General features: G+C 32.0%; 2 protein-coding genes across 2 annotated transcripts; both read left to right on the top strand.

Annotated features, from left to right (window-relative positions):
• The first annotated feature begins 69 nt into the window (after window positions 1-69).
• LOC105556104 lies at window positions 70-3,577 on the top strand. The gene is made up of 7 exons (XM_012003178.1): window positions 70-244; window positions 442-703; window positions 1,314-1,430; window positions 1,559-1,649; window positions 1,734-1,879; window positions 3,107-3,239; window positions 3,329-3,577. Exons 1-7 carry the CDS (start codon window positions 196-198, stop codon window positions 3,374-3,376), a joined length of 846 nt encoding a protein of 281 aa, XP_011858568.1. The 5' UTR covers window positions 70-195; the 3' UTR covers window positions 3,377-3,577.
• A 1,253-nt stretch (window positions 3,578-4,830) lies between these two features.
• On the top strand, window positions 4,831-9,416 carry LOC105556105 (the record flags this gene model as incomplete). Its single annotated transcript, XM_012003179.1, has 7 exons — window positions 4,831-5,026; window positions 6,200-6,319; window positions 6,405-6,522; window positions 7,442-7,703; window positions 8,844-8,960; window positions 9,085-9,175; window positions 9,264-9,416. Coding segments are annotated over exons 1-7 (1,005 nt in total), but the record flags the coding sequence as incomplete, so codon positions are not given.
• Window positions 9,417-9,830: the final 414 nt, after the last annotated feature.

The following is a 9,830-nucleotide window of genomic DNA, read 5'->3' as shown; positions in this document are numbered from 1 at the left end:
CACAACCCGAATTTCGCGTTATGACTGAATCTAAGAAGTTAGAACGCGTCATGGTTTTTTGCTCAATGAGCGTTCTCGTTCTTTGAGCCTAACATATACAATAATATTTTTTGCATGCATCAATAGATAAAACAAATACGGAAATGTCTCAGAAGTAATTGGAATATTCTATCAGATAATCGAGAAATCAATATAATGCACAAATATGCCAATATTGGAAGACAATCTACAATAGCTTTCATGAGTACGTAAAAACATTTTCGAATAAATTTTTAAATATTTCGTCCTGATTAAATCCGGATGTAATTTACTTATGTACAAGGGCGTAGCTAGGTGCATAAAAGCCAATAAAAAGAATTAGCAAATAATTCGAACGTTTAAACATGAGGCAACCATTATTTTCTTCAACTGAATAAATTAATAAAACTTAACATATTTCAGTTATGACCTACGGTGGATATGTTGGTTTCCTGCTAATACAATTTAGTCCGGATCTTCTTGATATAGTAATGCCTCTAAATGAATCTCGCTCGCGTCTACTTTTGTATCAGGCAAAATACTCGATCATTCAGGAAAAGTATCTTTATATTATAATGATACATGAAACCATTGCCTTAATCCTTTGTGGAATTACTGGACTAGCTGCTGAAACATTTATATTCCTAATCGCATTACATGCTTTCGGAATGTTTAGAATTACTCGGTACATCGTAAGAGAGAAATAATTTTTAAAGAACAAATTTTCCCTGTTTATGTTCATTTTTATCTGTTTTAACCTGAAAATTGAACTAGTATATTTTTTAATGAAGAAAACATTTCCTAGCAATAAATTAGAGTTTGTATTCGATTGATATCAATTAGGTAACTTTTTATTTATAGCATTGATTAGATTTTATGTACATTCACACCTCGGTATCGTATAGCCTATCCTTATTATTTGTAACTTTTACTTTTACGTTGCTTTCCTTCTAACTTTATATGCCTAATCTCATGTGGTCACGCTAATATGAAATAGTGAATAGAAATAGGGCAAGAAGATAAACTATAAATAATAGCCAAGTGGAGAAATAAATAACTTGAGAGCTTTCGAATTTATATTTCATTGAATTTTGGTGCATTTTGATATATATTTATTATTGCTGAATGCAATCATATATGTAAGATTAAATATGATTAATATTTATTTAAATAATGTATAATAGAATAATTTTATAGGTATAATTCTTAAGTAAAATTTTACAATACTTGTGTGCTACATTATAGATATTGTATATCTTGTTCATATCTTTTTCATAACATACAGAATTTTATAGTTACCGTATGGAACGTATGTTAAACGAAGATGTTTCACAAATATCTATAGCTAAAAGTTATATTATATTCCATGATAAAATAATGGCTGCAGTGGACACCCATAGAAGAGCGATTGAGTTAGTATGCTACTAATTCCAACAAAGTCTGTTATACAAATTGGCAAGAGCTCGAAGATAAAATATTACGACTTCTGCATTACGACTTTATGATGAAGAGAAATAACGAAAAACCTTTATTCTATCAGATTATCGGAATTAATAAAAAATAGCTTTGGAGTATCGTATCTACTTATGCTTATGACAGCTTTAGTTTCGGCCACTATTAGTCTTTTTCGTGTGCGTAGAAAATTTGCTTACATTATTATTATCATTATTACCAGCTTTATCAAATTATTTATATTGCATCAATGCTATTTGCAGTTATTTCGAGTAATAACGATGCAACAGGAGAAGATCGAAACTGTAAAATTAATTCTGTACGTCTTGCCGATTGTTCTGTTTTTACTTATGGGTAATTTTAGTGGGCAAGAATTTATAAATAGTGATGAACTTGTCCATCGAGCAATGTATGTAGTACAATTAATATATTTTTTAAAGAACTATGTATCGGAACTGTTACAAGATACTATCTGTATTACGCCTAGTAAAAAACAGTGTATTGGCTAAACATTGGCCCAATATAATCAAATATTGGGCCAATGTTTAACTATTGTTTGGTCAATGCACTGTGCTACTTAAGGACCCTAAGTAGACACGTACAACAAGTGCACGGACACAAGGCCCAAGCCATATGAAGGCCCTAATGTAAAACTGACAATAAATTCAGTATTTTCAAATTTTTAGATTTTTTAAATTTTAAATTAAAAACTTTTTAATTTATGGAATTTCAAATTTGCGTTACTCAGCGGTAGAGCGATTGCTCACCACGCAGTTTACGATTGTTGCGGGATTGTTCTGTGAAAACGGGACAAACAATTCTAAAAGATCAACTAGAGATTGGCATTGATCGAAAATAACGTGTCGATCGTCCGTTTTGGTCTTACAAAGGGCACGTCTTAGTGCCCCTACTCCTAAAACTATAAAAGCCTTTAGTCTTCCGCTTACGATTGTGTGTACTCGTATATATGCAGGGTGTCCGACCTAAAAATAATCACTCGAAAAATAGCGGTAAATTGGGATAAACAAAAAGAAAAATCATGCGATTTTTAAAATTTGCAACAACTATCGAGTAATAAACAGTACAATATTTTAAGTATACTGATAAAATGTAATATTTGCTCGCAGAATTTGTTTAAGTATTTAATTTTCTTTTAAAGCAAAAGACGTGTGGTGATCTGAATAATTTTTTCTGAAACCTGTCATTTCCATATTTGACTGTTAAAAATAGAACTGGACACCCTGTACGTATGCATGTACAGGGTGTTAAGGCAACATACATGTCAGTACGACGGGTTGCCCATTCGAGTAGGCGTGCATGGTCGTTCACAACTGCGCGCTGGTTCGGCTTCGGCGAAATTATATCGCGAGATTAATAACAGTAAATTTGTTTAGGCACAACATGGATTTTGACTTCGTCATGACTCTTGTACCTGAACAAATTTACTGTCATTAATCTCGCGATATAATTTCGCCGAAGCCGACCCAGCGCGCAGGTGTGAACGACCATGCGCGCCTGCTTGAATGGGCAACCCGTCGTACTGACATGTATGTTGCTTAACACCCTGTACATACATACAATTTTTATATGTACAAAAATATGTTAAGAGAATAATTAATTTTTGTTTGTAATGTAGATGTAATACAGAATGGTACAATGCTCCATTAAAAATACAAAAACTTATATTCTTTTTGCTGAGAAAAACTACAAAAACTTACAAAGTTGATGCTGCTGGTCTGTTTAGTCCTTGTTTGGAAGGTTTAACCGCAGTAAGAACTCGTGCTATATTCAGAAATATCATATTATTATAATAAAAATATTCATCATATTAATGTGATCTGTAATATTTTTGTTTCAGGCCGTGAATTTAGTGCTCTCTTTTGTGACGATCTTGTGTTCCATGTAAAGAGAAATAACTTCAGTTACAAAAGATACATCCGGCGAGTTTATCATTTTATAGAGATACATGAAAATGTATAGCGAACTTACGAAATCATATTTTAAAAAATTAATGAGCAATGTGATTAACGGTTTTAATTAAAAATTCTGAATCTGGACTATGTTGTTGTTAATTTTGAACTACTATTTAGGTGTAAAGCTGACACATACATATATCGTGCGATCCGCACCGTATCCTAGAGCTAAATGGTGAATCTTTTTCCCTAGCGTAAACTCGTGAAAAATTAAAAATGTCATTGATAATTATTAAACTCGTCAATGAAATTTTTTCACTATTCCTCTGTCCCAGCCTACCCGAATCTTTACCAACCCATATTCCGCTGTATAGAGTCCTATTCATTTTCCTACCTACCCGCGCAACAACTTTTTCTTAACCTCGCACTGGAAGCTATTATAACGAAAACGAAGAACAGAATAGATGGGACCATCATAAATCGCTCAATCCAGATCCTTGCATACGCGGACAACATAAATATAATAGGAAAGTCAAAAAGGACACTGAAGAGACTTACACGGAACTGCAAAGGGAGTCAGCCAAATTCGGCCTAAGAATCAATGCCGATGAAACAAAATACCTAGTCACAACAGCAAGAAACAAATCAAAGGTAAACAACATCTGATATGCGGAGACAACACGTTCGAAGCAGTGGAGCAGTTTAAGTACGTGGGAACACTAGTTAACAAAAATGTTGCAATAAGTGCGGAGATAAAGATGAGAATCAACAACGGAAACAAAGCCTACTACGCAATGTTACCAATAATGAGGTGTCACGCTTGGTATCGAAACATACCAAAAAAAAAACTATATAAAGCACTGATTAGAGCGGTGGTACTGTATGGATGCGAAACGTGGACAATGACAAAGCAATTAAAATATTTCTCGGTTCAGTAACATTGTCATACTCACAAAATTTGCTGTTGATTTATATGGTTTATAATTAATTTCTGTTATTTGAAAATTTGCAGCTTAATATCACTTTCTATTATGTTTGAATATATTCAACAATTCTGCGTTCGAAACATTATGAAGTACGAAATACAGAGGTGATTACACTCGATTTTATACGTTCTACTGATAAATATTCTCTTTCTCGTGTGCGCATTTATGCTAGGTAAGAAAAATAAGGAGTATTCACCTAACTATAATTTACGATAATTTAGTTAATGCTGTAATAGAACATAATAAAAAGGTATCGTTGCTTCTTCGCAAGAAATCTATTTTTTATTTAAAATTTTATTTTCTGGATCTTATATTCTTCTTATGTGAATAAGCATAAGAAGAATATAAGATCCAAGTCTCAATTATAGCACTTATCTTTAATGTTCTAAACGGGTAAAAGTCGATAATACAATAATATGATAACGAAGGAAATTAAGTGAGCCGTGGCAGAGCAAGGGGTAAGAAACTTCTATAGGCTATAGGTTCTCAGTGACGCTTTGACTGTTACCCGAGATGGTGTTTCCGGAGGCGAAGTACTATAGATACAATCACATGCTATTGTCATCGATTGGACTCTGGCCCTACGATAATTCTATCATCGGACAAATTCAAGTCGTAGTATCACTACTAATTTTTGGATTGTATATAACAATTCAGGTATCTGATTTTATTTTTTTTATACGATACATAATACTTAACTTCACTTGTTAAATATATTCAATACTAACATTACTGAATCGTTTATATCTGCTTTTGATAATAGTTCTTCTAATATAAATAAATTTTGCGTAGTAAAATATATAATAAATTTAATTTTGGTTTATGCACATAATTGTAAACAGAATTAAAACATTCATACTTTTTATATTTTTATTTTATATTTCTTTTATTTTTTACGGCCGTGCTTTCCGCGAGCTATATAGATTATTATGAAAAGAATGTCATTGGCATCTTTGATACAAAATTATTTTAAAAAAATCATTATACACGTGTTTTACACTCAGATACAAATGACGATTTAATATTCTAAATGCTAATATTTATCTAATAAGCAGTTCAATCTCTATTGTATAATAGATATAATTGTATATTTCAAAGAAAGGTTTAATAATTGTAAATTGATTTTCACATTATCTGAATCTCACAGCACAGTTGTTTTAGTGTAACATTTTTTCATTAAGTGATAAATATATCTAATTGATTAAGTATATTTAATCATGTATATTTATTATTGCTTGATCTAAAGTTAAATATTTGATTTAAAAGTTTTCATCTAGAAGTTAAATATTTTTATTTTTCCTCATTTCGATGTACAAGAAATTGCAATATTTGGAATCATTATCAACAATAATATTATTCAGATAATCTTGCAAGAGATAACTATACTCTGGGAAAAAGCTATACACATATCCAATTTTATCTAATTGCATTAAATAATGTCGGATATGATAAAATTTGATCAGATTATATGCAAATTTTAATGCATCCATTTATAAATACATATATCAAAGCAGATGTAGTCAGATATAGTCAGATGTTTATACCGTTTTATCTGACTACCTGTACATCTGACCACATCTGATTTGATGTACTTATAAATGAATGGATTAAAATTTGGATATAATTAGATCAAAGTTTATTATATCTGACATTTTTAATAATTAGATACAATTAGATATATGATTTTGTTCCTCGGGTATTTACAATACACGTACGTTAAACGCACATTTTGTGCGTATGCAAGAGTTTTTTAAATAACTTTTCTTTCAGATATGCATTATCTATAATTATAAAATATTATTCGCATATTATTAAATATGTTGCTTACAGTTTATGAGATTACTCATTCCGGAATTCAACCTTGATTTTTTTCTGGAAGCAGTAGCTCTTTTTTTCTTCATTTTAGTGTGGTTTGTCAAATATATTAGTTTAATCCTTCTTATCGGAAGTGTAAGTTCTGCAGTAATTTAAACTAAATTTAATTTGAAGTTAATCGCTATATGTATACAATAATACTTTTTGCATGCATCAATAGATAAAACAAATACGGAAATGTGTCCAAAGTAATTGGAATATTCTATCCGATAATCGAGAAATCGACATAATGCACAAATATGCCAATATTGGAAGACAATGTACAATAGCTATAATGAGTAAGTAAAACCATTTTCCAATCAATTTTTAATTACTTCATCCTGATTAAATTCGGATGTAATTTAATTATGTGCAAGGGCGTAGCTAGATACATAAAAGCTAATAAAAAGAATTACAAGCGCAAAAACTACATTTGACTGTGTCGGTAAAAAAGATGACTGAGGGATCCCCTTAAGTCGTGCTTGTTGGAGTTTTAAAATTAATGCAATAATTACGCATTCCTTATTAAAAGTTTTTTTCAGTGTGTATATACATGGTGTCCCAATTTAATGTTCCACCCCAAATAACTTCTTATTTTTGAACGCAGAAAAATGTATATACAAGTGTCTCATTGTAAATGATCCACGCAAATATCTCCAAAAATATGAAAGATACGGAAAAACGTTTCAAACAAAAGTTGTTTGGTTCGAAGGGGGACATAAGATGGTACCATTGGTTTGATCTTGAATAGTTGTACAGGATTTTTTGACTTGATATGGTCTCAGAAATATGCTGTTGCAATAGTGTTACAATTATTGAAAATTTTTGTGTATTGTATCAAAAAACAATAAGGGGTTCCACTTAACAAATTGAAGGTGACCTTCAAGCAACTATTCAAGGTCAAATTAATGACACCATCTTATGTCCCCCTTGACACCATACAACTTTTGTCTGAAACAATATTGTGGCTGGGCTTAGTTTTTGAGATATTTTACTGTCCTAGTTAAATAAAAAGGGACACCATATATATGTTAACAACAATGAAAATATTGTTTGGTTTGTATGAAATGTGATATCTACGAGTATGTATTCTTTAAAAAAGAAGTATTTTTATAATGTTATTAAACTTGGTATAGCACAAATAATTTGAACGTTTAAACACGCGGCAACCATTATTTTCTTTAACAGAATAAATTAATAAATCTTAACATGTTTCAGTTGAGGTCTATGTTGGATCTGTTTGTTTCATTCTGACAGAATTTAGTCCGGATCTTCTTGATACACTAATGCCTTTAAATGAATCTCGCTCGCGTCTACTTCTGTATCAGGCAAAATACTCGATCGTTCAGGAAAAGTATCTTTATACTGTAATGATACATGAAAGCATTGGCTTATTCCTTTGTGCAACTACTGGAATAGCTGCTGAAACATTTTTATTAGTAAACGCATTACATGCTTTCGGAATGTTTAGAGTTACTCGGTACATCGTAAGAGAGAAATATTTTTTAATGAACAACTTTTCACTGTTTGTGTTTATTTTTATTTGTTTCAACCTGAAAATTGAACTAGTATATTTTTTAATGAAGAAAATATTTCCTAGCAATAAATTAGAGTTTGTACTCAATTGATATCAATTAGGTAACTTTTTATTTATAGCATTAATTAGATTTTATGTACATTCGGACCTTGGTATCGTGTAGTCTTTCCTTATTATTTGTCACTTTTACTTTTGCATTGCTTTTTTCTTACTTTATATGCATAATTACATATGGTCACGCTAATATGAAATAGTGAAAAGAAATAGGGCAAAAAGAAAAAGTATAAATAATAACGAAGTAGAGAAGTAAATAACTTGAGAGCTTTCGAATTTCATTGAATTTTGGTGCATTTCGATATACAGGGTGTCGGATTCGATTTGGACGACTCCAAAGATTATAGTAGATTGAGTCAAGCTGAGAAGAAAAGCTATATACCATTTTACAAAATCCAAGTAATTATTATCGCGTAATTAAGAAAAACGTCTGAGCCAATAAGTGCACGGAGGAGATGAAGGCCGGACTCGGCAGACATGCAAAATGGTGTATTATTCTCCTACCACCAGAAAAACTTTTTCGGCGCGTTGTCATATGTCGCGCGTTCGCTCGCTACGCGCCGTTCGCCCGCTCACCGCTCCCCGCTCGCCGACGTCTCTCATCGATCGATGCGTGACTCCACCTCTCGCTATCGGATCTTGAGAGATGTCAACAAATACACCATTTTGCACGTCTGCCGAGTCCGGCCTTCCGCTCCTCCGTGCACTTATTGGCTCAGACGTTTTTCTTAATTACACGATAATAATTACGGATTTTGTAAAATGGTATATAACTTTTCTTCTCAGTTTGACCCAATCTACTATAATCTTTGGAGTCGTCCAAATCGAATCCGACACCCTGTATATTTATTATTGCTGAATGCAATCATATATGTAAGAATAAATATGATTAATATTTATTTAAATAATGTATAATAGAATAATTTTATAGGTGTAATTTTGAAGTAAAATTTTACAATAATTGTGTGCTACAATATAGATATTATATATATTGTTCATATCTCTTTCATAACATACAGAATTTTATAGTTACCGTATGGAACGTATGTTAAACGAAGATGTTTCCCAAATATCTATAGCTAAAAGTTATATTATATTCCATGATAAAATAATGGCTGCAGTGGACACCCATAGAAGAGCAATTGAGTTAGTATGCTACTAATTCCAACAAAGTCTGTTATACAAATTGGCAAGAGCTCGAAGATAAAATATTACGACTTTCTACAATTTTCTGATGAAGAGTAATAACGAAAACTCTTTATTCTATTAGATTTTCGGATTTATTAAAGAATAGCTTTGGAGTATCGTACCTGTTTATGGTTCTGACAGCTTTAATTTCGGCCATTGCTAGTCTTTTTCGTGTGCGTAGAAATTTCGGTTAAATTATTCTTATCATTATTGCCAGCTTTATTAAATTATTTATATTGCAACTATTGATGCTATTTGCAGCTATATCGAATAATAACGATGCAAGAGGACAAGATTGAAACTGTAAAATTAATTCTTTACGTGTTCCCGGTTCTTGTGCTTATAGTTATATGCAATGTTCTTGGGCAAGAATATACAAATAACGATGAACTTGTCCATCGAGCAATGTATGTAGTACAATTAATTTATTTTCTAAAGCCCTATGTATCGAAAATGTTACAAAATACTATGTGTACTACCCCTAACAACAGTGTGTTGGCTAGCTATGAAAACCTTTAGTTTTCAGCTCACGACTGTGTGTATACAGGGTGTCGGATTCGATTTGGACGACTCCAAAGATTATAGTAGATTGGGTCAAGCTGAGAAGAAAAGTTATATACCATTTTACAAAATCCGTAATTATTATCGCGTAATTAAGAAAAACGTCTGAGCCAATAAGTGCACGGAGGAGCTGAAGGCCGGACTCAGCAGACATGCAAAATGGTGTATTATTCTCCTACCACCAGAAAAACTTTTTCGGGGCGGTGTCATATGTCGCTCACCGCTGCCCGCTCGCCGCCGTCTCTCATCGATCGATGCGTGACTCCA

This window comes from Vollenhovia emeryi, unplaced genomic scaffold (genome assembly GCF_000949405.1).
Source record: "Vollenhovia emeryi isolate VEMERY1.0 unplaced genomic scaffold, V.emery_V1.0 DF940335.1, whole genome shotgun sequence".
In the NCBI taxonomy this organism is placed as follows: Eukaryota; Metazoa; Arthropoda; class Insecta; order Hymenoptera; family Formicidae; genus Vollenhovia; species Vollenhovia emeryi.
The sequence above is the reverse complement of the archived record's forward strand: the minus strand, read 5'-3'. Positions and strand labels throughout refer to the sequence as shown.

What these genes read in the sequence shown, in the direction of transcription:
- LOC105556104 (XM_012003178.1), top strand. Translation starts at nt 196, where the DNA reads ATGCACAAATATGCCAATATTGGAAGACAATCTACAATAGCTTTCATG. An exon ending in ATCTACAATAGCTTTCATGA is followed by an intron (nt 245 to 441) that starts GTACGTAAAAAC and finishes AACATATTTCAG; the next exon opens with TTATGACCTACGGTGGATAT. An exon ending in CCACTATTAGTCTTTTTCGT is followed by an intron (nt 1,650 to 1,733) that starts GTGCGTAGAAAA and finishes TGCTATTTGCAG; the next exon opens with TTATTTCGAGTAATAACGAT.